This window comes from Balaenoptera borealis (genome assembly GCF_965194805.1).
Source record: "Balaenoptera borealis genome assembly, chromosome: 13".
Lineage (NCBI taxonomy): Eukaryota > Metazoa > Chordata > Mammalia > Artiodactyla > Balaenopteridae > Balaenoptera > Balaenoptera borealis.
In genome coordinates, this window is record NC_138870.1 from 9,499,160 (window position 1) to 9,525,897 (window position 26,738).

Below are 26,738 nucleotides of genomic sequence, written 5' to 3' on the forward strand. Positions count from 1 at the left end.
ATCATAAATGACAAACCCTCCCTCACCCATCCCTTAATTAAATATAAACAAGTTTCAAAAAACATACAATTTAGATTGGTTTAATCTTGAAATGTAATCCAATAAGACTAAAAACTAAACATTTCAGGTCCTGTACCAAATAGTAAAATACTCGAAGACCTTCAGGATCCCTAAAATTTAAAAAGATAAAAGTTACTTTTTTCTTCCTAAAATGAAACAACATAATAGTACAAATTAATTCCTAAAACAAAACAAAGACCAAAAACCTAAAACAATTAAGTTAAAGGAATTCTGAGGAGAAAGGAAGCATTTTCTGATAACTAAAATGGATATCCTGAACAATTCCCATCTCTATCTTTTCTGTAAGAAAAAAATACATAAATTTCTTCATCAGTATTCATTTCATATTTAAAGTGTTTATTTCCTTATAAAAAATAACATTTATGCATCACAAAAATGTTTAAGGCAAATAAAATTATAAAGATAGAAAAAAGAAACTCAATACTATATAATGTCATTCCTCATGGAATAATTATAAATATTTTGGTATTTCCCTAATTTTTTTCATAATTAAAATCATTCACTGTGGCCTTTTAAACATTACTTTTTCCATTACATTAAAAAAAATTCACAAATAATTTTTAATTAATTTAGCAATTCTCTCCTTGTTAGTATTTGGATTGTTTTCCAATTATTAATAAGGTTTTAATGAACATCTCTATGAATAATAAAGTTTTTTCATTATTTCAGAGTATTTCCTAGGATAGATGGATGCTCAGGAATGAAATTAGCTGGACAAAGATAAAAGAAAAATACTAACAGCTTTTGATGCATATTATCAAATTGCTTTCCAAAAAACACTGTTATCAATTTACAATCCCAGTAGGAAACAAATGCCACATCCTCACCAACTATAGGAAAATAGATGTGACAGTTTAAAAGTATCACGCCAGTCTTTATGAACATAGCCATTTGTATCCAGTAGTTATGCATTCATTCCTTTCTCCTTTCCTCTATAAATTATAAAGCACCTATTGTGTGCCAGGCATTGCACTAACTTTGAGATACGGCAAGGTTCTCAGGGAGCTTACACTGAAGCCAGTTAAGCAAACAAATAAGTTATTACAATTTAGGGGGATAGGAAAAAGACGCTATAAGAACATTTTGAGGGGAAAGAGTGGAAAGAAATAATTGGAGGCAGAGAGATTTTTCAGACAGTGGTATATGGTACCGCACTTACAGAGCTTGGGAAGACACAGGTAGCTAAAGCCATACTTAAGCTATACTGGGGCTTTTTCCATTTCTTTCAAGTATTAAATCCAAGGAGGAGAATGATGTTATATGGGACTAATAAGGCTGATAAATCCAATACAGATTTCTTTTAAATTTTGTGACGCTGTGTCCAGATTAAGATTTTTTTTGGCAATCAGTAAAATATACCGCTAACTTCTTTGATAACAAGTCTTCACTATTATAAAAATGAGGATTACATATACATAATAAACTGATACAGGTTGCAATTAAAATAATCTTCCCAAACTGGCTATAGTTCTAAAATGAGCCCCTCTAATAAATTATGTCAATTTAGTCAAAATGCTTTAACATACTCACTTTGACTGATTAACATCAATAAGAGAACCTATTTTTGATGTGGTAAAAGAAATGTGTTCATCTCCAATTACAATTTCAAGCTCCTGAAAAAAATAAAGCAGAGAAATGTAGTTAATATAAAAATCCATCCCACAAGATATATGTATTCTTGCTACCAAGAAGTCCCAATTTTTGCTGCAAGTTTTCTAGCCATCATAGAGGAGGAAAAAAAAACGAAGCGACCTGTTAGCTATGAACTATGTAAAACAAAACCTCACCAGCTCCTCAGGTGTCCCCAGTATCAGGATGAATCAGGAATTGCTTTCCAGGGGCTTCTCTGGCAGCGCAGGGGTTAAGAATCCGCCTGCCAGTGCAGGGGACACAGGTTCGAGCCCTGGTCCGGGAAGATCCCACATGCCATGGAGTAACTAAGCCCATGAGCCACAACTACTGAAGCCCATGCTCCGCAACAAGAGAAGCCACAGCAACGTGAAGCCCGCGAACCACAACGAAAAGTAGCCTCTGCTCGCCGCCAACTAGAGAAAGCCCATGCGCAGCAACGAAGACCCAGCGCAGCCATAAATAAATAAATAGAAAGAAATGTAGATGTTAAAAAAAAAAGGGAAATCACGAAAAAAATAGAAAAAAAAAAAGAATTGCTTTCCAGAGATCTCAAAAAGATGATGCTATCGAATGAATGATATACTTATGAGTGACACAGAAATGTTTCTTATAGTGTGAGTAAAACTAGTAATATGGGTATAAGCCTATTTTTAATATAATAAATACAAACACATTTACCCTTTCTACCAGGCTCTACAAATAAACTGCATAGTATTAATAATAGCACTACTTAGCACCCACTATGTGTCAGGCCCGGTGCTAGGGACTTTACAAACATTCTCTGTAATCCCTAAAATTGGGCTAATAAAGCCTACCCTTCTCAGGCCAGCTTTATTTGCCTAATTTTACAATGTGAAATCCAAGACTCATAAAGCAGAGGAAAAAAACTGTTGATGTAGAACCACTAGTAAGTGATGGTACTAATATTTGAATCCTGGACTATAATACTGAAAGATTCATACTCTTTTGTCTTCACAAAACAATTAAAATTAAGAACTAGTAAAACAAACATAACATAATATAGGCATTTCTAGTGTGCCAAAATTAAGTATAAATTTTTCTCCATATTTTATCTGCAAATCTAAAATGAAGAAGTAAGAGGCTACGTCTGTAGTGATTTTTCAGTTTAAATTAATAGATGACCTTAAAGACACTCCTAGCTATGTATTTGAGCAGAAAATCTAATTATGCACAGTTTATGGCACACACAAAATGGAGAATTAAATAAGACTCTCAAACAATCACAAAATCTTTGACTTAAAGATCCAACAGACAATTTCTGGAGCATGAGTAATCCTCCCCACTAACCGAAACACACGAACACATCACCAAGTGGGTAGATGAAAACACTGCCCTCTCCCTGAGTCTAAAAGAGATAACAAAAGGCTTGTTGCTGTTTTTAATGCAAACGTATGTATGTATAAAACAAACAGATCTAAATTTACTTCTTAAAAGTGTTTGCAGTGCATAAAATAAATACTGTTAACTATTACCTTTGCTTTCCTAAATAACATTTCTTTAAAGAGAAGTGTTAAGTTACTGCTACAGAGAGTCAGCATCTATTAGATTTCGCCACATTTTCTTCTAGTCAAAGAAGTTGTTATACAGTATAATCCTCGGGAATATACAAAAGCGAAATTAAATGTTTCTTCCTCCTGGGGTCATATCTCATTTCTCCAACAGGTGAAAAGACCCAATTCAGAAATCAAACTGGCTTTCTACAGAGTGAAATTAGGCCTTCAGAGCTCTTCAGCAGCCCATCGATTTTTCTGAAGGGAATATGAGAGGCAAAGGCAATGGTCAGTTGGAACAAAGAAACCAATCAAATCACTCTCTGGGGCATAAAGATGCAAGTAAGAACTTTCAAAGTTATAAATCTGGCGAAAGTGAATTTTACGTAGTCAATGAGAATGCTAATTCTCAAATTTAACAAACACTTGTGTTTTTTCCTACCTATTTTTATTTCCTAATAAAATTAACCAATAATAGCAATTATTCATAACATTGTGAAAACATCTTAACTTTAGCTGCGGTGGCCGCAGAGAAGACTGTTCAGAAAGATGTCTAAACTGACGCCGTCACTACCAGGCGGCAGCACAGAAAATGACGCAAAGTGAAATAAAATTATAAAGTATTTACCAGGTGCCTACTAAATGGAAGACCCAAGACCCAATGAGGAGCTATTCTAAATAAACAAGGAGAAACATAACAATTATATTAACAACTTTTAGTATTTACGCATTTCAAGAATTATTAAATACGAACCTGCCGGCCAACCCTGTCAGGGGGAGGCCACAAAGCATCATCTTCTTTTGTAATCTCACTGTCATCAATAATTCTCTTCAGTTCCTCCATTACACTCTTGTGTACATAAGCCTGAAAACAAGTTATAAAAATTTCAGTGTCTCTCTATTTCTCGACACAACTCAGAAGCAAATAGTAAAACAGAGTTACAAACCCTGAGTATTCAAATAGAACATTAAAGAAAAATTTAATTCTGATTCTAAAAGTACAAGATGGGAGAGAATCATTCTTCCTTATGATGTTGCTTCACTCTCTTGCCCTTTCCTTTAAAACATATTTTTCCCTCTTCTCAACACCAGCCCCATCCTGAAACCTTGTATTCTGCCTTTGTAACACAGGACTCAAATACCTGTGGGTGGTCAACACAACATCTATGAGGTGAACAGTGACAAATACAAATACACATCACGGTTAGTGCTTTGAACTTTTTCTTATACCTAACTTTTGAGACTTTCATTTAAAATTCATACTGTGTTTAAAACATAATTATCAATTAGTTTTAAATAATGAATAGAGTAAAAACACAAAGTTAATTATAAAATGAATTAAATGATACACTCGAATGTGGGACTACAACTTAATATATTCAGATTGCTTCTTTTGTTGTTATAGATGCTACAATCAGAAGCCTTTTTCAATCTATACATCGGCTTCTTCTTTACAGCCTCAGATGTACTTTAAATATGTAAATAAAACCATAGACATGAGGTAAACAGGCTTAATATAAAAAATTACACATCTGTAAAAAACTTACCTCTTTTCTGATCATGACATCATTTTTATAATTGCTGTTGTTAGCATATCTAAGTTTTCCTGTGGGAAGTGGAAAAAAATTCAATCTATAACAGCAAAAACTGCTAAAATATAAAGAAATGACATTATAAGCAATTCTGAAGGTAAAAACCATTTTATACTACTACTTTTATTAATATTTCCTCCCTCCTGGCCATAAGATCAATGCTGAACATGTATTTGCTGTTAAGTTGGCTGAAGTTGAAGCCAGTCAATTTTTTAAACTCCATGCCTTCAATACAATTCCATATAATGGGAGGGCCATTTTCAAGGCCCATTTTCTTAAGCTATGTCATGATCTAGACAGGGAATCTGAAAAAGGAACTAACATTTCTTCTAAAGTTTACATTATATGTCTTATTGGTGCTGAGTTACCCAGAACATTTAATCTAATCTGTAAAACAACCCTAAAAAGTATGTTTTATTCTCTCACCTATTCATAGTTGAGAAAACAGAGAGTTAAGTAACTTGCCCAGGGTCACACAAGATTCAGACCTAGATCTACCTTCTTCCAATACACATGCTTTCCCCACTACTCCAAAATGTTCTTTTAATTATTTTCCTTCAAATTAATGTACTATGGCAATGCTACTGTTTTAGAATTGTAATTAAGAAGCACACAAACTATATCTTCTGAATAAAAATTGACCAGTTTGTTACCTGATCTACATTTAATTTTGATGTATTCCCTAATGTATGCTTCTCCTCAAGGCTAGTCAGTTGCCCAGATACAGATGTAATGTGATCCTGAGCCTCTAAAATGACAGGTTATCCTAATGAGGAGAACCCCTTAGGAATCACTGTCTTTGGGACTCATCATTACTTATGGAAAGGTTGTGGAATGGTGTGGTGGCAGATGAGAACCAGTGTTCTGGAACGAAATTTCCCTGATAATCTTAGACTACTTAATTTACGTGACTGGCTAAAAGTGATACGGACAAGCTAAAAGTTGTTCACAGGCCAAGGCCCTGAAAACAGTATCACACGAAGAAAGAACAGATGGAGAATTCAGGTAAATTTGGCTCCTTAGCTAAATTTAGAAAAGACTTGGGGAGAACCAGGGAGAGTAAGGTGATTAAGGTTTCTAAATAATTGCAGAGCCAAAGTTACCCTGGCTTCTACATGAAATGTGCGATGTTCTTCCCCCCCTTCCTAATATGTGATCCTCCCTTAATTTTTCTTTCATGCCTTCACAGAATTTTGTCCAAAGCATGAACACAGCACTTAATATCTATACTGCCTTACGGTTAGTTTCATGTCTATGTCACCCACCAAGGTATAACTCCTTGAGGGGAATTAAAGAGTCTTATGCACTACTGTCCCTTCAATTTTTGTTTTTACATGTTGCCCAGCACATAATATGCATTCAAAAAAGAAAAGTCTATGCAGTTGGACTGTCGTTGTTACAATTAGAATTCAATATACAGTACAACCATCTAAAGAGAATCAGAGCTGTCAAAAGACAGAATTTGCTGCACTTTCCTTGGGCAGCAGGCACTTTCACCTCATAGGGCTCTCAGCAGTCTGACTCCTTTTTTCCCCCTCAGAGACCAAGAAAAAAACTACTCTCGTTTCAAGACTCACCTCAACTGTCACCTTCTCTAAAAAGACTGCGACTCTTTCATATAGAACTAACCACGCCCCTTCTTTATAGTCTTAATGCATCCTATAGGGAACAACTGTATTTAGGCACCCCAAACACGTCATTACACTCATTTTTCTACACGTGGGGCTCCCCGCTTCAGAGCAGGCCTCATTCGTTTTTCTCGACATTTTGCCTTCCATACAGCGCCTGAATGAATAAAAAAGATGAATGGGCAGTCCGAAATTTACTGTTCACCGGAAGATTTGAAGCATCCATGCGTCCACCGCGTGGTGGAGATGTTCTCACAAACGTTCAAGTATTAGGTCGATAAACTAGACGGCCTTTAAGGTCCCTTCCGGTGAACTGATGCTAGGATTCTGAACTTTACTATCTGACAGGATCGGCTTTTCTTAATTAACTGACACCAATTTACTCGTTTATTCACAAAGCCAATGTACGCTTCCTATTTTCCTTAAGCTCCTCGGCCCTACTGCACACTCGCCAGCCGGCGGAGGCTCGCCCACCCACCCCAACTCCTCCGCGGCCTCTCCACCTCGCTTCCCCCTGCTCAGCACCGCGCTTCGTTGCCGCGGCCGCTTTTCTGCTCACCGTCCGGCCGAAACTCAAATTCCAGAAACTCGTGTCCAAACTTGCCCTTGTGCCCTACATAGTAGCGCAGGTAGAAATCGCTGGCCATAGCCATCTTTGTCCCCGAAAAGCCCGCCGAAGGCCCAGCAGACGTGCCGCCGGGCGCCTGGCAGTGACGTCAGTCGCCCAGGATAAACGCGTCACTGCGGCCCTTCCGCCTCCCACGACCCCAGAGGAAAGCGGCCGGGCGGAGACTCGAGTGAGAGACCCGGAGGCGCGCGGGGGGGCGGGGCGGGCGGCAGCGACCTGAACTTTGCTTTACTAGGGTTGGAAGCATATTATTTTCAAAATTCAGTAGATCATATTCTATTAGGAAAGCAAAGAAGTGTAGAAATATGAAAGCATTTGTTATGGGCTTGGAACTAAGGTTTGCCAGTCGCTCTGACTTTTCGGGTCTCCAATTCTCGCGGCATCCGTGAGGTGGGTGTGCCCTTATTCCCCTGATTCGTGGAGTGAGTAAAGACAAAGCCCAGAATCAGAATGGCACATCGGAAAAACAAAACCCTTTTTCCGCTAGATTCCTAGCATGGGCCTTTCCCCTTCGGATAATGATGGCTAGTTATCCGACACCTAGAAGCCGGTAATAGTAGAGGCAAAGTAAAAAGAATTCATCAGACATGAAGTCTGAAATTTTGAAAGGCACGTTGAAACTGAAAAATCTCTGGCAGTCATGATATAAAAGAATTCCTTTTAATAGTAAAATTTATTCAGTAAGGGTTACTCTCTAGTGGCCTGTGGAGTTTTGGCAACTTGACTTAAGATCAAATGGTTTAGCCCGCGTTTCTCACCAGGTAGAATTACACGGGGGAAGGGAAGGAGTGCTCCGCTAGGATAGGTTTTGAAGGATGGAGAAAGGCAAGGTGAGCTTTACACAAAGCCTATTGTTCAGATATTATTCATTACCTTTCTTTTACCAACACACAGAATAATACTGCCTGTTGGATGATATTTAACCTTCAGTGGGATTTGGTAGAAAGAGTCGCAGTCAGAAGACCTGGGATTCGTTCCCATCACGTATCTCTACCTAACCGTGGTTAAGACGCTGTCTCTAAGCCTGTTTATTCGTCAGCCAAATGAATAGACTACGATCAACTTTGTCAAGCTCAAAGAACTGTTGAAAAGATCAGATGAGATAATGCATGTAAAATAAGATTTAGAATTTATAAAACATTATATAATGAGTTATAATGGGCATTTCCTACATGCCAGAAATTGTTGGGCACTGGTAATTAAAAAAGAGCCCTTTGCACTTGTAGTCTAGAAAACAAACATGTAGACACATATTAGCCCAAGGAAGCAAATGCTATAAGAAAAAAAATTTTTTTTAATGCTGGTAATACAGCAGAGGACACAAATCACTTTATTGGGGAAGTTGAAGAAAGGGGAAGTACCAGGGAAGGCTTGTGACAAGACGTGCTATTTGAATTGGACCTTGTTGGATAAATTCAGTATATGTTCAGAGGGATGGAAAAGCAAATAGCCTGAGCAAACGTGCAGTCGTGTTACAATGCATGCCTTGGGAAAGCCAAGAATTTCAGTATAATTAGAACACAACGTTCATGGAAGTGGAATAACCAGAAAAGCAGACTGGGCAGGTTATGTTGAGTCTGTATTAGCAATTGTATAACTGTCAATATAGAAAACTATATTAACCATTGTATAAATGTTAATATAGAAAAATTATTCAGTTCCAATATAGGCTGCCATTATGGAAAATATACAAGAAACATAAAGCACCATCCCTCATCACTAGGGTGATGAACCATTCCAGTTTGCCCAGGACCAAGGAGTTTCCTAGGATGTGGGACTTTCAGTCTTAAAACCTGGAACTTCCCAGGCAAACTGGGATACGTCAGTCACTGTACTTACCACAGAAATAATCCACAGAAACTTGATCGTAATATTCCATAGTATCTCTGAAAATATAGGCAGTAATCCATTTGTTTTTTGTAGGGAGCCTCATGCAATCTTTGGATTTCCTAATGCATTTCCTTCCCATTTTTGGCAAATGTGCCAAGTGTTCACGCTTACCTAAGTAGAGCTATAGGTACCAGATCTGTGACTGTGTAAATAGAGCTTATGGAATGCACAGGGTTAAGATTTTTATCTGTAACCAATTACTGTCTTTATCCCCTAAAAAGACATCTGAGCTCAAGACTAATCCTCTCTAACCCTATCTGTTTTTAAGATGAAATGTGAAAATATACTTACTTAATCTTTCCTATAATTAGCAGAAAAAAAAAAAAAAAGGCCAACTGTACGTCTCTTGTGTCACCGTAAAGATTGGAAAGTGATAAAGCATTTGTGTATTGTGGTCTTCTTGGACGTTATACACCAGAGCTATGGAAACTTTCTGAATGGCTGCTGAGCACTTGAAATGTGGCTAGCGAGACTGAGGAACTGAATTTTTATTTTTAAATATTATTTAATTTGTGTGAACTTAATATTTAAATAGCCAGACATGTCTAGTGGCTATCATTTTGGACAATAAAGTTATATAAGAACCATTTTATATGCTTTTACATGGGCTGGAAACAGAGAAAATATTTTTGGAACATTGAGAAATCTCAATCTCAATGGCTGTAAGCTTCAAATTAGGACATACTTACTGGCAACAGCATAGTTTATTTATAAAAATAAATGTTTGGGCTGCTTAAATGAAGCCAAATGAAGAACTATTTCTGCCTTTGCTAATGCAATCTCTGTGGTTAGCTTCAAAAACCCTTGTGAAGTAATTAAGAAATAAACATTTTATTTTCCAACTCCAGCTGAAATGAAGGCTTAATGATTTAATCAAATACACATTATTCATTGATAAAATAATGATTTCCCATTCAAGTTTTTAAGTTTATTGCTTTCAACTTCATGATGACGAATCAAGTCAGAGGGCTAGGGTCAGAGATGATTATTTCTTCTAAGTGTTAATTTCGTCTTTTAAAATATTCTGATGTTTCCTGTGTCTAAAATTCTCTCTTCCTTTGATCTCTCATGTCTGCTCTGTCCTTACACCTCTTTTGCCTTTTGCCCCACTATTTAAAATTATCAAATCATTCCTACTTACAATTTCCAGAAATATGTTCTGATTTTCTTGTGATAACTAGAGAAGATAGCTTTGTTTTGTTTTTTAATTTTCATTTATTTATTTATTTGGTTGCATTGGGTCTTCGTTGCTGTGCGCAGGCTTTCTCTAGTTGCGGTGAGCAGGGGCTACTCTTTGTTGCAGTGCGCGGGCTTTTCATTGTGGTGACTTCTCTTGTTGTGGAGCACAGGCTCTAGGCGCACGGGCTTCAGTTGTTGTGGCATGTCGGCTCAGTAGTTGTGGCTCGCGGGCTCTAGAGCGCAGCCTCAGTAGTTGTGGCGCACGGGCTTAGTTGCTCCTCGGCATGTGGGATCTTCCCGGACCAGGGTTCGAACCCGTGTCCCCTGCATTGGCAGGCAGATTCTTAACCACTGCGCCACCAGGCAAGCCCAAAGATAGTTGTTGTTTTCATTATGTTATCAGTAGCTTTTGAATAGTTTTGATTTTGTATTTACAGACAAAAACTGTTAGGGCTAGCTCATTACATTAAACGGATCAGAGTAGTAAATCAAGAATATTATATGGTCTAACACAATATTCTAAGGTAATTGAAATGTTTTTAAATGTCAGAATGACTATGGTCTATTTCAGTCTTCATTCCATCCATCCACCTTTCTCTCTTCCCTTCTGTAGTAGACTTATCTGTTTTAACCATATATGTCTTTTAAACCAGGGGTCCCCAACCTTTCTGGCACCAGCGACCGGTTTTGTGGAAGACAGCTTTTGCACGGATGTGGGGTTAGGGGGATGGTCAGGCGGTAATGCGCGCAGTGGGGAGCGGTGGGGAGCGGCACATGAAGCTTCGCTCGCTCTCCTGCTGCTCACCTCCTGCTGTGCGGCCTGGTTCTTAACAGGAGCGCCCCCAACCAGGGGTTGGGGACCCCTGTTTTAAACCACTCAGTGGAGTTACTTTTTTTAATGAGAAAACCACCATCATGCAGAAACACCAAAACTTCCACACCATTGTTTCTCAAATATGTTCATATATGGTGAGCACTTGAAGCTATTGCTAGATTATTACAACATGATATATTCAATTCCCTTATTCAAACTAATAATTTATCGAGCATATGACAATATTATATGCTTCTAACACATAGCATAACCACTAATTCTTATTTCCATACAAGTAAAACCAGTCTGCTAAATTAAGCATAATAGGTGATTCTCCCAGTCTTGTATTGTATTTGATACACATTTATTTGTTTAAATGAGTCATGGTAGAGCAAACATTTAACAACAGTTGTTACAGCAAGGTTAAGATTTAGAAGATTCTATTCACTAACTTTTTCTTTAGCGTGGTGAAAAATATTATTATTCAATTTTAATAGAAAATACCTAAAACTAGTGTTGTGCACGAACATGATTTGAGAACTACTGGTTCAGACTATTCTAAGTTGAATTACATTGTCAAGTTTCAATGAGACGTGGTTTCCAGGTGGGCATTTGCTCAGTTCCTAGCTATTTTGCAATTTTTTTTTTAACCATAAAGCATACATTGGAAAAGCAAGACTGGGAGAGGAGGGAATCAAAACAGTAAAACAAACCCTAACCTGGATTCAATTTGATTAAATGGTAAATATTTTCATTCTTTTTTCCATTCATTAGCTTGGGAATACCTGGTATGGCTGATAAGTCAAAGATGCCAGAAATATAATTCTCCTTTAGAGAAAGCCTGGCCAAGTGAGGGAAAGACCCCGTTTCCTCTGAATAAACAATTACTGTAGCCAATGTTCCAGACCTATATCCAGAAAAACAAAGTTTAAAATAGCAATTGTCTGCTTCTTTACCTCCTACCAAAACAAACATTAACATACAATGTGAAACAATTAGCAAAATATTTTAAAAATAAGATTTATTTGAAGCAACTATACTCCAATAAAAATTTAAAAATATTTCTTTATTTTACCAATTTTAATTTATATTGCATTTGTTTTATACTGTGTATATTTTATATCTACATATAAATTATATAATTTTATTAGGGTTGAGTGCTCAAAATATTTTTCCTAATAAAGATATGTAATAAAAAAAAAATGAGGGGCACCAATTTACTACCAAATAAGTGACTTGAGGGCTTGAGTCATTCAGGATTTGTCTTTATTTCTTCCATAGAAGCTAACTTTGAGCTTTGTATGTGGTATACAATGAATAACTATTTGTAGAATTAATATTTTTTTCTCTTCCATATTTTAAAAGCTACTCTTTTCCATTGAGTCTCTTTTTGTACATGGTGGGGATTTTGAGAAGTATTCCCTCTTGGATCATCTGATCTATTCCCAGACTGTTGGTAGAGTTGATTTTTATTATTCCTAATTTACCCCTGATGGATGAGTGTCGAGTGCTACTTTGAATATCATTGGTAAAGGTGAATTCATTATTTCCCTTGCAAAAAAAAAAATACAGCGTGAAAGAGCAATGCTGCATTTCATCATGCACCACTCTCCTCCCGCTTCACTATACCTCCCTCCCACTAGCCTCCTTGCAGTTGCTCAAGCTGAGTTTTTTCTTGCCTCAGAGTTTTCACATACATAATCCTTCAACTGGAAGGCTCTTCTCACTGTCAGGCTTACTCACCCATCCCTAAGGTCTCAGTCTAAATGCCATTTTTTCAGGGAGGTCCCCATTTTATACTCCCTTCTACTACCCTATACTTTTTCTTCACAGCACTTATCACAGCTGTAATTAACAAATACCCACATAAATGTGTATATAGTGTCTCCTGCTTTCTAGACTGTAAGCCAAAGCTCTCCTTTTCTTATTATCCAACACCTAGCATGGCGTCTGGCACAGTTGGCCTTAACACTCTATTCTTTGAAAATAGTTGAATAAATAAATAAATATTTTGTAAATTTGACTTAAATGAACAGCTGAGAACAATGAGATTCCATAGGACTTCATCATTTTGTGCTGAGCCATTCTTCCTCCCTTCTCCCTATTGCTGCTTACCACGCATTTAAATTCTGTCTAGTCATTGCGGTATTCCTAGAGGTACAAGAATCATTACTCAGTTGGGCGACTCATTATGACTCCATCAGGATTCTAACTTCTGCAAGTTTTTCAATTGCCAGTCATTTTCCTATAGCAGCCTTGGATGTCCCTTCTAGAGTATCCAAGGTATTGTTTAAAATCACAGACCGCGTGTTCAACTGAACTGTCATTATCATGGTATTTCCAGTATTTTGAACTAGTAGGAGATGACTGTCATCATCCAGACGCTCACACAAAAATTATGACTTCCTCATTTTAGTCAAGTGGTATTTGCACCATACCATCATCTTTAAGCATGTCCTCCCTTGCAGTGTGACTGACAGACCGAGGTTCTCTTCTTGGCCACCGTAGGTGTTAAATGAAAAAGATATGAAAGATTCTAGGCTAGTAAGGATGAGAGTATGGAAATTAACATTTATTGAGCACATAGTATGTGCCAGATATGGTACAAATATATACTCTCATTCAATCTTCATGACAACCCTGTGAGGTAGGTAGTATCCCCTTTTCACGCATGAGGAATCCCTTTTCTGACAACATAGATTGCCTCTTGAATTTTTCTGTTGACATTAGCTTTCATTTATCTACTGTTATCCTCCCTATTGGAGAGATTTTGGCAACTGTATAACCTGAAAAGCCTACTTTCACTCAATAAATATGAATTTAATGAAATAACTTTCACAGTAGATCATTGGATGATTGAAAATGGGAACCCATCATCCTTCCATCTCAGGTTACATCCTCTTCTAGCCCTTGTTAAAGACGTCCTTGCCTACTAAGCACTTTTGCTTGATTTCCATATTTCCCATTTATTAAATACACAGTGTATTCATCATCGACCCAATTGACCCTCTGGGCTCAGTCTCCCTAGTCTCATAGGGGCCAGGAAGCCAGACTGTTGAAAAGTACAAGTTGAATGTTCTTAATCATGAAATGACCCCTCCAGCTTCTACTTAAAATGGTACCAACAGGGTTCACCTACCTCAGAATTAGATCAAAGGGGACCATATTTCTCCTATATACACCTTAGGGGGAGCTCAGAAGTCTTCCTTAATGGTTCTCCTTCAGCCCTGCATGAACGGACCAGGAATGAAGTCCTGTATGTCCTTCCTCCCCCTTCTCTCTGAAGGATGACCTTGGTCCTCATCTATACTCCTGAGCAAGTAGAACCTTCAGTTTTCTTCTCATCAACTTCTTTATCAGCTTTCTCTTCCCTCATTTGATTCCAATTTTCTGGACCTTATAATAGTCTAGATAAAAGCGTGTTTCAAAGGAAACCAGCCTGTGGTGGGAGGGACCAGCTTATCTGTGCCATGCTGCGACAAACACTGCAGACTTGTAAAACCTCCCTTGCATTGACACGGTCCATCCATCTACCCTGCATCTTCAGGACGGGGATAACAGAAATGAAACTGTACGTCTCAGTCTCGAGGGTGTATTGTGTGTGCAGCCTCATCTAGCATCATTTCAGGTTTCTAGGGAAATGTGCAGGGGAAGATGCAGGGTCCATGTCCCGTACCTCCCTTTATGTCCCAGTAGAAAGTCTTTTCTCTGTTCTTGGAGGAATTGGTTCCAAGAGTATATGATCTCCCAAAAATGTGTGTTGCCCCAGGATCTTCAAAGGACGCTATAGCTATAGGAGAGACTCTCCACGCTGACGCCTGCCACAGCTGCGTACAATTCAGGCACCACCAATTCTGGTACTTGCAACACAGCCTTGTCATTTGCAGTTCGAGCGGCAGTTTCCAGGCGTGAGTGTAGCTCTCTAAGTGAGGGGCGGCTGTCCTCACTCCAACGCCAGCAGGACTTCATGAGACCGTACCTGAAAGGGAAACAAGAGAAACAAGAGAAGCTGTCTCCTCTCCTAACAAACCTTAACAAAAGAAACCTACGAGTCTTTAATCTACTTCTCATTGCTGTGTCCCATATGCTTCCCAGAGAATACTGTTCCTTCTCATCCTCCTAATGCTAAGTCTCTTAATATCATCTTCTCAACAGGACCCTTTTTATAAAAGGAATGACTAGATATTTCTTAAACTACAATCAGTATGACAGAACAGTTTTTTTTTCCATTAGATTACCAAAAGCTCTTAAGTGTTTTCATCTTACATGTTATTAATTTGCATCATTCCAGACCATTGCTATAACTTATCTACCAGTATGAGCTACATTACAGCAAGGAAAATAAGAAGGTATGGAATAATACGATTCATACTAATTTCAGATAATGTAATTAGATGGTTCCTTCCTTTAATCCAGGTCATTTCCCCCCTTTATTACTTAGCTTCTCCAGGAAATTGCCTTAATCGAGATAGAAGTACTTACCACCTTTAATCTGTCTTTGCTTCAATCCAGTTTCTAGAGAATTTACAACATAGCCTGTTTTCAAACAGTCTTCATCAAGTCTCATTCCTGCCCAAGAACCTACAGTGATCTCCCACTGCTCACCATATAAAGTCAACATCCCACCCCCTAGCTTCTTACCACATAGTTCTTGCCTAACTGAAGCCCTCTCCTCCTGACAAGTCAGTGTCTTGCTATGCCCTAGATGTGGTTAGTAACACCCAACTCTGTCTTTGCTCGTGCTCTGCCCAATTCCTTGAATATCCTCTCCATGGTTATCCTTTCCCACAGGTTTAAGTCTCAATTCCTTTCCTTATAAACCTCAGCATGCACTGTGTTTCCCACACTCATTAATGTTGTACGATGAGACTTTGTATAAGATGCTACTTTAATAATACTGCTAACGTTTTACCAAGAACTTACTTACTATAAAAGGCATGGTAGGGAAACTTAACATGCATTATTTCATTGTAGCCTCACAATAATTTTGAGGTAGGATTATCATTATACCTATTTGAAGATAAGTAATCAACGCACAGTAAAGTAGTAGGACTAGGGCTGAACGTGTGTCTTTTTGACTCCATGAGATGAATCTGAGCTTTTAACCATTCTACTTATTGCCTCAAACTTTATGTTGATTTTCATGTTGTTTCTGATATCCTTCTTCAAGACCAGGTACTTTATCAGTTAAATGTCTCTCCCCAGTATCAAGGACAGCCTTTTATACACATAAAGCCTATGAGAAATATTTGTCAACAACTTCATTCTAGTATACCCAGCCAGTATCACTATACTGTGTGTATGTGTGTGTATATACACATAAAAATATATATCAACAGTTTTGATATTTAACATTTTTTAACATGCTTGATGCTGTAACTGTTTAATGTTGGGAAACCCAGGTGCTGGAAATTTACCTTTTCAGTGCTGAAAAATTTACAAAATAGCAACAACCTTAATAGAAATGTATATTAATATATTAACTCCTGCCTTCTTAAAAATAATTTAACCTTTTCTTATGTTCTATAACAACCTTTTTTTGTACTTTATTGGTTATAAAATTCTGAGGGTAATTTTTAATTTTTCCATTTTCTGCCTCTACGTTAGTTCACCAACTGTCCCTTTCTGCTGACAATTTGATATCCTCCTTCTCCTGTCTAATTTCTTCTCACCCCCCCCCCTTTTGGTTGGCTTCCAACATGCTTAGAACTGGGAAAACAGATAATCAATATTTTTTTAAGTTAAATATTAAATAGGAACCAGTGAGTAACTGTAGTGCAATGGATTTTATGACAACTATATTAGAACTGAAGCTAGTAGTCTCTAACTGAGACTGACATTTAAATAGATAAAACACTACTGTATTTGCATTGGATTTGGTCTATTTTAAAAGCTTCCAGAAGAACTAAGCTTTAACAACGTTAGCAGACTTAAATTTCTAATATAGTACTCAGTGGTTGCCTCAATATTTTGTGTGTGTGTATGTATACACACATACATACATATGATATACATGTACATCGTATATGTGAGCAGATGTGTTTTACTGCATAGGTTTGGTTTAGGGTTGTACATTAGCACATAAAGGACAGCTGAGGGTCATCTGAGCCACTTTGAAAGGGGCACGACTGATGAAGAGCAAAAAAAGATTTTAAAAACCATTTACATGGTGTGTGTGCAGCTACTGGGTCTCTTCATGATTTTCCTTCTTTGGAGATACTGTAGGACGCTGGTAGGAGGGACTTCAGGATATGGAGGTGCCCCTGTTGGTATGGAAAGAATGAGAGTAGTAAGAGAACTTAAGGGTCCTCTGGAATATAAAGTATAACTAACACTACTCTCCATCCACCTGGGCTAATTGCCTGCAAAAGTATAGCCATAGGAAAAATAATAGATATAATATAATTGCTCCCTGGTGATCAAGTAAGGATATAGCTTAGAGAATTTTGGAAAAAAAGAGACGGGAGGGTGGGTACTGATAACTTAGCAGAACGTTGAGTCTTTAGGAAAATAACAAAATAAAGCAAAGTGAGAAATGAGATCTGCCCTCTACTTCCCAAACATGAGAAGGTGCTATAGTTTCTCCATCAAGTGGATTAATAAATCTAAAGACAATACTTTTATGTTTATGCAAGATCATCCTTGGAATCATCCTTGGATTTTAAAACATCCCATGGAATTGGTAAAGTCTGGAGGGAAAGAAAGGGAAAGAAAGCAAAAGAAAGTTAAAAACAGAAAGAGGGAAGGAGAGAGAGAGGGAGGGAATCAAGACATTACACGACTATCTCAAAAATCAGGATTCTATGTCAACTCAGTTCAACCTTCAGAGATTGTACCGAAACCCCTTCCCATAGCAAATGTCATCCACCACCCAAATAAACATCCTTGTATATCTTTGTATAGGCGCACACTACTTTGGGGATCCTCCTTACCTAGCGTCACCATCTCGTAGAGCAGTATCCCAAAAGACCAGCTGTAAAAGAAACAAGGCCATGGATTTAATTTCTATTTCTGCCTTTCGTAAAGACAGCTCACTTAAATACCAGAGGCCTTCAGTAAGAACCCCATTACAAAGGCAATGAAAGGGAATCAAGGGTGACTGATACAATAAGCAATGAGGTAGTGCCATTAGAAAGCATTTCTGGGCTTCCCTAGTGGCGCAGTGGTTGAGAATCTGCCTGCCAATGCAGGGGACGCGGGTTCAAGCCCTGGTCTGGGAAGATCCCACATGCCGCGGAGCAACTGGGCCCGTGAGCCACAACTACAGAGCCTGCGCGTCTGGAGCCTGTGCTCCGCAACAAGGGAGGCCGCGATAGTGAGAGGCCCGCGCACCGCGATGAGGAGTGGCCCCCGCTTGCTGCAACTAGAGAAAGCCCTCGCACAGAAACGAAGACCCAACACAGCCAAAAATAAAATAATTAATTAATGGAAAAAAAAAAAGAAAGCATTTCTGTCCAATCCCCTTAGAATCTAAACTATTTGAGTACTGAATTTATGTCTCCTTTTTTCTATATTACACATTAATAGATATTTACCATTATTTGCTAAATTGTGAGTGTTTGTGCAAACGTGCAAAGATATTCACCCAAACATACAGAAATTCCCCTCTGCATCTTTTTCATCCTTTCCATTTCTCCCTGCTGAAATTCTAGCCTTTATTCTTAGCTCAAGGCCAAGCAAGTTTTATCATTTATCTATTTCCTCAGTAGATCTAATTGCCCAAACCTAGGAAAAATATTAACAGAACAAGTTTTATACATAATTGGGGTAGGCATTTGCCTAAGCAGTATGATTCAAGAGATGTATATTTCACTATTCTATAATATCATCATTAAATGAGCAATATTTCCCAGTTAAACTTATTATTCCCAGACCTCTCTTCAAAAGCAGATGTCAGCGAAGCAGCAATGAAATAAAAAAGCAGTCTTCTGGGGACTTCCCTGGAGGTCCAGTGGTTAAGACTCTGCACTTCCACTGCAGGGGGGCATGGGTTCAATCCCTGGTCAGGGAACTAAGCCCCCCCATGCCACGCAGTGCAGCCAAAAAATAAATAAATAAAATAAAAAAGCAGTCTCTTAATTGACTCACCACATCAACTGATGTTCTAAATTTCCCCCACAACTCATAACATTCATGGCTAGTAAGATATTCTATATTATGTTTATGTGCTCCTCCGAGCAGTTGAGTTATATGGCTACCAAAAGTCAATCGCAGTTCTTTACAATCCTGTTTATGCCAATCCTATATGTAACTGTAATTATGTAATCAATTAAATATTATGTAAGCTGATTAAATATACATGCCAAAAGCATTAGCTCCCTGAAAACTAGATTGAATGCTTTGAAAATATTCTATAAAACCAAGCTGCTGAAAAGAAAATGTTGTCAAATTGTGTGGGTGAGACAACTGTAGAAAACTGGGAAAAAATTAACAATAAATATCTGTAGTCAAATTGCATCACAATTGTTTTCAAGTTTCTTTCTCTATTTAGAGTCATCCCAAACTGAAACTCAAAAATAATTCATTATGGGTGCTATTTATACAAGAAACACAACACGTAACTTCATTTAGCATAGCAGGTCTATCCCCTTGGCCCTCCTCCAAAAGATTGATAATTAAATATCTACTTATATGTTTTAAGTTAAAATAAATTGAGTATACACACACACATATGTATTTATTTTAATAAGTCCTAGTTCAACTAAACTTTTGATTAAGCGGACCTACCTCTTTCAGATAAAACTAGATAAACAGATAAAACTCCACCAGATTAAGTCCTCAGATACTAGCATGAATAATCTATTCACTTTTTTTCTCTCCTAATTAAGGTTTCTAATCTAACACAGAGGGAATACTTCAAAAGGCACTACAAAGGATTGCAGGCAGATGTCAAATATGAGCTCTGCCACATAACACACATTTTTGCTTGAGAGTCTGACTTCTCAGTAGAGATTTCATGGGGAGACATAATTGACAATAGACCCAGTCATGTTCATGAGCTGGAGGACACCTGGGTCAAGAAAGGAAGAAATCCACAGGGCAGGAACAAACCATACATGTCTCCTTTGATGCCAGCCGGTCTCAGCAGAAGCCGTTCTGGCGCGAGCCACTTGAGAGGTACGATGCGAGTAGACGAGATGGCCCCTCGGGAGTGGACTTCATAAGCCAGGCCCAGTCCGCAGAGCTTAGCAGTGAGATCACACTGGATCAGGATATTCCTGGCTGCCACATCCCCATGGAACAGATGCTTATCCTGGAGAAATTCCTGTCAACATGAGATCAAAGATGGATCAGCTCTCTGAGGTCATGGCTTAGGTCACAGGTAAAGAGAAACAAATCCTTGAAAAGACAAGGAGATTTTCTACTCTGAACAAGCCTCATTAATAATGACATATTGCTTCCAAGTATTTATTAATTTTTTAATTAATTTTTATTTATTTATTTTTGGCTGTGTTGGGTCTTCGTTGCTACATGAGGACTTTCTCTAGCTGCAGCGAGCAGGGGTTTATTGTGGTGGCTTCTCTTGTTGCAAAGCACGGGATCTAGGCGCGCAGGCTTCAGTAGTTGTGGCACGCGGGCTCAGTAGTTGTGGCTCTTGCGGCATGTGGGCTTAGTTGCTCCACAGCATGTGGGATCTTCCTGGACCAGGGATCGAACCCGTGTTTCCTGCACTGGCAGGCAGATTCCTAACCACTGCGTCACCAGGGAAGTCCCACTTCCAAGTATTTATAATGAATCAGACATGTTTGCATTGTGTTTAAGATTAGCAAACTGATACCAATACTTCATTCCTCTTTTTAAAAAAATAAAACACTTTATTTTTTTAAGAGTTGTTTTAGGTTGACAGCAAAATTGAGTGGAAAATCCAGAGCACTCCCACATCCCTTCCCTCCCATTTCATAGTTTCCTCTATTATTAACAACTAGCATCAGTGTGATACATTTGTTACAACTGATGAACTGATACTGATACACTATTTTCAACTGAAGTCCAGAGTTTACATCAGGGTTCACTTTTCGCGTTGTACATTCTCTGGGGTTTGACAAATGATTTACACATTTTGGATACATTGATATACCCTTTATATTTTTGAAGACACATTTATTAGTAAATACACTAGCTTTGCTTTAAAACAAACAAATAAAGCTTAGCAAACTGACCAAATAATCCAAATAACATTTGTACTGGGTTTGGAAATTATAATCCCCTACTCTGACCCTGACCCTGGCCTGATTTTCCTCTCAGATAGGACCCAGCTAGACAAGGGGAAGGAGAGTAGGTTTCAAGTTTCTAGCAGCAGTCTCCCAAACAGGGTAATATATACATAGCAAAATTGAGTGTCATAATAATAAATTTATATACAGTTTTACATCATCTCATTTTGTTCCTAAAATAACTAGATGAGGTGAATTAGGGAAGTAACTTTCAGATAAATCTAAATGATTATATAAGGTCACACTGGTACTAAGTAGTAGTGACCAGAACCCAGTATTCTAATTCATAGGAAGTACTACAAATTCTACTAATACTTTTCAGGCCAGGCTGCAAATCAGAATTGCCTGAGAGATTTATAAATTCATAAGGTTTTCTCTCCGGATTTACTTAACCAAAATCTAGGAAGAGGGACCTGATAATCTATATTTTCAAGAAGCATCAAAATGATTATAGCACAGCCAAGAAGACATTTGAGAACCACTGCACCTGAATGACACTGATGTGTTGAAATCATTTCCCCCAACATCAAGGTGTTCAAGGCATACAGAGATGCTGAAAAACTATATGTGACTGAAGTGCTAGAGACTGAGGTCTATGATTACTAAACAAGAATGGTGTGAAAAAATAAAAGGTGAAGGTGGTAACTTCCAGTCATTGATGGTGAAGCAAACAGTGACTAGCAGGGATTTTTTCGGTTTTTTTGTTTTTTGTTTTTTTGTCTCAGGTGGGGTCTCAGAACAAAGATATTATACTCTAATGAGAAGAATTGAAGAATGTACTGATCTTGAGGTTGTTAAGAGTTAGAAAAAATACTATGATGTTGCCTCATAAGTGGTAAACTAGGGCTCTGAGGAATGCTTCAGTGTGATCACTGCATCTCTATGGCACCCCTGCAATTATGGTTCAGAATACAAGGTAAGCTCTGTCCTGATACCCTAACTTTTTATTGAAGTATAGTTGATTTACAGTGTTGTGTTAGTTTCAGATGTACAGCAAAGTGATTCAGATATATATGTATATATATATATATATATACATATACACATATATGTATATATATATTCTTTTTCAGTTTCTTTTCCATTATAGGTTATTACAAGATATTGAATATAGTTTCCTGTGCTATACAGTAGGTCCTTGTTGTTTATCTGTTTTATATATAGTAGTGTGTATCTGTTAATCCCAAACTCCTCACTTATCCCTCCTCTCCCCTTTCCCCTCTGGTAATCATAAGTTTGTTTTCAATGTTGTGAGTCTATTTCTGTTTTTTAAATAGTTCATTTGTCCTGATACTCTAACTTTATCAAGGAAATATACCAACTAGGCCATCCAAACACCATAGTTAACATTTATTTGTATGATGTGCTCTCTCCCTTGCTCCATGAGAACTTCAACTAACTTTTTCTCACTTCATCACCTCTTTTTTCCTAAGCTTTCTCTGATTCCATTTAGATCCCTTGTATATTTCATACCTCAAGGTGGCAAGATATATCAAATACTAAAATAGTAGCTTCACAGAGCCCTGATTTTCCGTCGCTAATTTTAAACACAATTATCTAAATAATTTCATAGGAATAGTCATCTAAATTTCCTGAGTAATTCTGGTAAAGGTAACTTTTTTTTTTTCTCTTAAACCTTGAGTTCTTTCTCTTCCCTGTTTATTTAGGTTAGTTTAAAATAAATAAATACTCTCACCTTTGCCCTTTCTTATTCCTCCTCTTCCACTTGTTCCTTGTTCTTTTTAAAGTATCTGTAATTCCTATCACATTCAGTATCAAAGCAAATCTACAACCTAACATGTTCTGAACTAGTATTTCTTGTTTTACAGGTATAAATTATAAGCTTCCTTCTGGTTCTGTAGCCTTTCACCCATTCAGTTTCTATTCCCATTTCTTCTCCCAACTTGCTTCCCCTTTCCCCTTTTACATCTGTTAACATTAGTATATATCTGGAAGTATGTGGACATACAGCTGTTGGCCCTGGTTTTTTACCCTTAAGACTGAGAAACCTTTTAAAACCCTTCCTGTTCCTTCTTTTTTTAAAAAATATAAATTTATTTATTTTATTTATTTATTTTTGGCTGCTTTGGGTCTTCATTGTTACGCCTGGGCTTTCCCTAGTTGCTGCAAGCAGGGGCTACTCTTCATTGTGGTGCACAGGCCTCTCATCGCAGTGGCGCCTCCAGTTGGGGAGCACAGGCTCGAGGCACACGGGCTTCAGTAGTTGTGGCATGCAGGCTCAGTAGATGTGGCTCATGGGCTCTAAAGCACAGGCTCAGCAATTGTGGCGCACGGGCTTAGTTGCTCCGTGGCATGTGGGATCTTCCCAGGGCTCGAACCTGTGTCCCCTGCATTGGCAAGCAGATTCCCAACCACTGCGCCACCAGGGAAGCCCCCCTGTTCCTTCTAAAAACCCTAAATTGGGACTTCCCTGGTGGCACAGTGGTTGAGACTCTGTGCTCCCAATGCAGGGGGCCTGGGTTTGATCCCTACTCTGGGAACTAGATCCCACATGCATGCTGCAACTAAGAGTTCGCATGCCACAACTAAGATTTCGCATGCCACAACTAAGGAGCTGGCGAGCTGCAACTAAGGAGCCCGCCTGCTGCAATGAAGAAGCCCACGTAACGCAACTAAGAAGCCAGTGAGCTACAACTAAGGAGCCCGCCTGCCACAACTAAGACCCGATGCAACCAAATAAATAAATATTTTTTAAAAAAACACTTTAGGGCTTCCCTGGTGGCGCAGTGGCTAAGAAACTGCCTGCCAATGCAGGGGACACAGGTTCGAGCCCTGGTCCAGGAAGATCCCACATGCTGCGGAGCAACTAAGCCCGTGTGCCACAACTACTGAGCCTGCGCTCTAGAGCCCACAAGCCACAACTACTGAAACCTGCATGCCACAACTACTGAAGCCCGGGGGCCTAGAGCCCATGTTCCACAACAAGAGAAGCCATCGCAATGAGAAGCCCACGTACCACAACGAAGAGTAGCCCCCGCTCACTGCAACTAGAGAAAGCCTGCACGCAGCAACGAAGACCCAACGCAGCCAAAAATAAATAAATAAATTTATTTTAAAAAAAAACACTTCAAACTGACTACTTTCTTCCTAGAATTACCAATCCTGAATTATGTTATCTAAATAATTTCATGAAAGAATTGAAAACAATTTATTGGTGCTTGAGTTTCCGTCCCCTAGCTTCCATCTGATTTCCTTTATAATATATACCCCATTTGAGAGCATAACTGAGAAATATGACATTAAATACCAAGCTAACAAGAAAAATCACTGTCATCTGTTGTCATTTCTCCAAGCCTTACCACAGCCAAAAGGACCTGCTTCCCAATGTGATATATTTGTTTTTCTGTGAGGTCATAGGGAAGGCCATCCATGGTCATCACATCCTAAATAGACAGAGAAAAAAGAAGTATGTCAAAATGACATGAACAGATCTGAAAGAAAAAATAGGGGCAGAGATATTCTTAAATGCAGTTATCAAAGCTAAAGAAAATACACAAAAATATAAGGACTATAAGATTCAAGGACAGATGTAATGAGAGATTCTCAGATATGCAGAGAAGTACCATGATTTATCAGACCAGGAAAACAGTAAAGAATGTAGATAAATAGCAGAATGAAGGAAGAACAGAATAGCAGGTAAGAAAGACAAGTATATATAAGACTATCCATTGGATAAAACAGCAATTTTCCTAGGGCAGAATATGTGTGTGTGTGTGTGTGTGTGTGTGTGTGAGAGAGAGAGAGATTAATTAAGCACATTAACTCAACACATCTTGACTGAATGCCTACTATGTGCCAGATTCCATCTTAGGAACTCAGAATACAAAAGTGAGCAAAATAAATATGTCTACTGCCTTCTGGAGCTTATACTGTGGCAAACATGTGAATCAGAATAAAATAATCATACATAAATACATGGTTACATATCTATAAGTGCCATGAAAGAAATGTAAAAGAGATCATATGATGGTGGAGGAAAGAGAGCTCATTCAGTTGGAGAAGAAAGGAAAGCTCTTGACGAGATCCGAAGAGTGAGTGGCCATTGACCCTACAAAGAAGGGAAAGGGAGAAGTCTGGTGTAATGAGAAAAGCATGCGAAAACAATCTGAAATAGAGAGGCATGCAGTCTGAAAAATAAAAAGAAACAAGTGAGGTTAGGGCACAGACCAAGTGACAGATGGATAACCTCTTAAAAAGGTTTAAAATCTCATGATGTGCACATTGTCCTATTTGCATCACTGGATGGAAGAGGTCAACAAGGTCTCCTTTTCATAAACATTTAGTAATACGATGATCAGCCTACCTAGGAGGCTTGATTAATATTGAACTTTGTTCATCAGCAAGTGACAAGCTAACTAGGAAAACATGGAGCACTTCAAAAAGACGAGTAGATACAGAAGTGGTGAAATTGTAAGGAATAGGACTTGCACTTTAGCATGGAAATTTCTGAACATTAAAATTTTTTTAAATATGAATTGGAGATATACAAACTTGCAGGCTGAATTTCTCCTTAACTCAGCCTCGGCACACTAGGGTGGTGTTACGGAATGGAAAATATACTTTACACTAACAACCAAATTATTACTAACAGTAGTTAGGTTGTTACGCAATTATCATTAAAGCAGCTACCATTTTGAGTGCTTAATATGTACCAATCACTATGTTTTTCCAGACGTAATTTCCTTGAATTTTAATAAGTATTTATCATTACTCCCACTTTACAAATTCCAAAAACTCAGGCTCAGAGAGGTGATTTGCCCAAAGTCACATAGCTTGTAGGAGATGGAGCCCAAAGTCCATTCTCTAAATCTGCACTGCCCAATATGGTAGCCATCACCCACATATGCCTATTTAAACATATATTATTTAAAATTAAATAAATTTGAAAATTCAGTTTCTTAATCATATCAGCCTCATTTCAAGGGTTCTGTAGCCACATGTGATTAGTGGCTACCATATTGGACAGAGCAGATATTCCATCATCACTAAAAATTCTATTGGTTGGTGATAATCACTCTGTTATGCTATTATAATGTCTTTCTAATTTGTCATTTATCAGGCTAATTGACATGTGAACAGCTAATAAGCCAGGTCAAACCTTTCCTTCCCAACACCTCTACCCTACCACTTACCCGGCGACAGGTCCAGAGAAAGCTGAGCAGGTCCCCCTGGGCCACATCCTCCAACACCATATAGAGCGGCAGCCCTTCTGTGCAGCAGCCTTCCAGCTGTACCAGGTTCTTGTGCTTCCCCAGGTACTGATAGAACCGGATTTGCCCTAAGAACTTCTGCACCTCTTGGAGCCCAGCTGGTTCTGTGGAGGACAGAAGAACCATGGGGAGTGAGCAGTCAGAGTGTCACCAATAAAATGGGAGTTCAAGTCAGGAAGCAACCTCAGATGATAAATTTCAAGGCTCCAAAGGGGAGTGAGTGTAGACAACAAGTAAAAAGAAAGAGAATCAATTAGAAGATGATCTTCAATGTCACTGATCTTTTGTCAAAGGTAACATAGAACCATAGGTCTTTAGAACTGGATGGGCTTTCCTCT

General features: G+C 38.3%; 2 protein-coding genes and 1 long non-coding RNA gene across 12 annotated transcripts in view; 1 reads left to right on the forward strand and 2 right to left on the reverse strand.

The window, feature by feature from the left end:
• Positions 1 to 65: 65 nt before the first annotated feature.
• LOC309608606 (protein mago nashi homolog 2) lies at positions 66 to 7,182 on the reverse strand. Of its 3 annotated transcripts, XM_082348905.1 has the most exons (6): positions 7,004 to 7,142; positions 6,394 to 6,601; positions 4,772 to 4,830; positions 3,979 to 4,089; positions 1,612 to 1,694; positions 66 to 170 (listed from the first exon to the last, which is right to left on the reverse strand). In XM_082348905.1, exons 3-6 carry the CDS (start codon positions 4,784 to 4,786, stop codon positions 71 to 73), a joined length of 309 nt encoding a protein of 102 aa, XP_082205031.1. In that variant the 5' UTR covers positions 4,787 to 4,830; positions 6,394 to 6,601; positions 7,004 to 7,142; the 3' UTR covers positions 66 to 70. The 3 variants fall into 3 exon arrangements, with proteins under 3 accessions (XP_082205031.1, XP_082205029.1, XP_082205030.1); XM_082348903.1 differs by lacking the exon at positions 6,394 to 6,601 and having other exon boundaries at positions 7,004 to 7,180; XM_082348904.1 differs by lacking the exons at positions 66 to 170; positions 6,394 to 6,601 and adding an exon at positions 186 to 360 and having other exon boundaries at positions 7,004 to 7,182.
• LOC309608618 lies at positions 7,155 to 24,474 on the forward strand. 2 transcript variants are annotated; one of them, XR_014233007.1, is made up of 3 exons: positions 7,155 to 7,241; positions 21,895 to 22,085; positions 23,899 to 24,474. It is a non-coding gene; the product is annotated as an uncharacterized lncRNA (long non-coding RNA). The 2 variants fall into 2 exon arrangements; XR_014233008.1 differs by having other exon boundaries at positions 23,945 to 24,474.
• Positions 12,003 to 26,738, reverse strand: part of STYK1 (serine/threonine/tyrosine kinase 1) — a 58,136-nt gene continuing 43,400 nt past the window's right edge. For 6 of the 7 annotated variants that reach the window (XM_082348848.1, XM_082348849.1, XM_082348846.1 and 3 more), the window contains 6 exons: positions 26,323 to 26,504; positions 24,490 to 24,573; positions 20,012 to 20,220; positions 17,888 to 17,928; positions 17,122 to 17,218; positions 12,003 to 14,934 (listed from right to left, as the gene is read on the reverse strand). In XM_082348848.1, coding sequence (XP_082204974.1) covers positions 14,730 to 14,934; positions 17,122 to 17,218; positions 17,888 to 17,928; positions 20,012 to 20,220; positions 24,490 to 24,573; positions 26,323 to 26,504 — 818 coding nt within the window. In that variant the 3' untranslated portion in view covers positions 12,003 to 14,729. The remainder of the gene's footprint in view (positions 14,935 to 17,121; positions 17,219 to 17,887; positions 17,929 to 20,011; positions 20,221 to 24,489; positions 24,574 to 26,322; positions 26,505 to 26,738) is intronic. The other variant, XM_082348847.1, reaches the window with a different exon arrangement.

Bases quoted from the DNA above. Each gene is read 5' to 3' on its own strand.
- LOC309608606 (XM_082348903.1), bottom strand. From the start codon at position 7,097: ATGGCTATGGCCAGCGATTTCTACCTGCGCTACTATGTAGGGCACAAG. The intron at 4,831-7,003 runs GTGAGCAGAAAA...CACTTCCCACAG, and splicing joins ATTTGAGTTTCGGCCGGACG to GAAAACTTAGATATGCTAAC. The intron at 1,695-3,978 runs GTTCGTATTTAA...TATTTTTTTCAG, and splicing joins CTGACAGGGTTGGCCGGCAG to GAGCTTGAAATTGTAATTGG.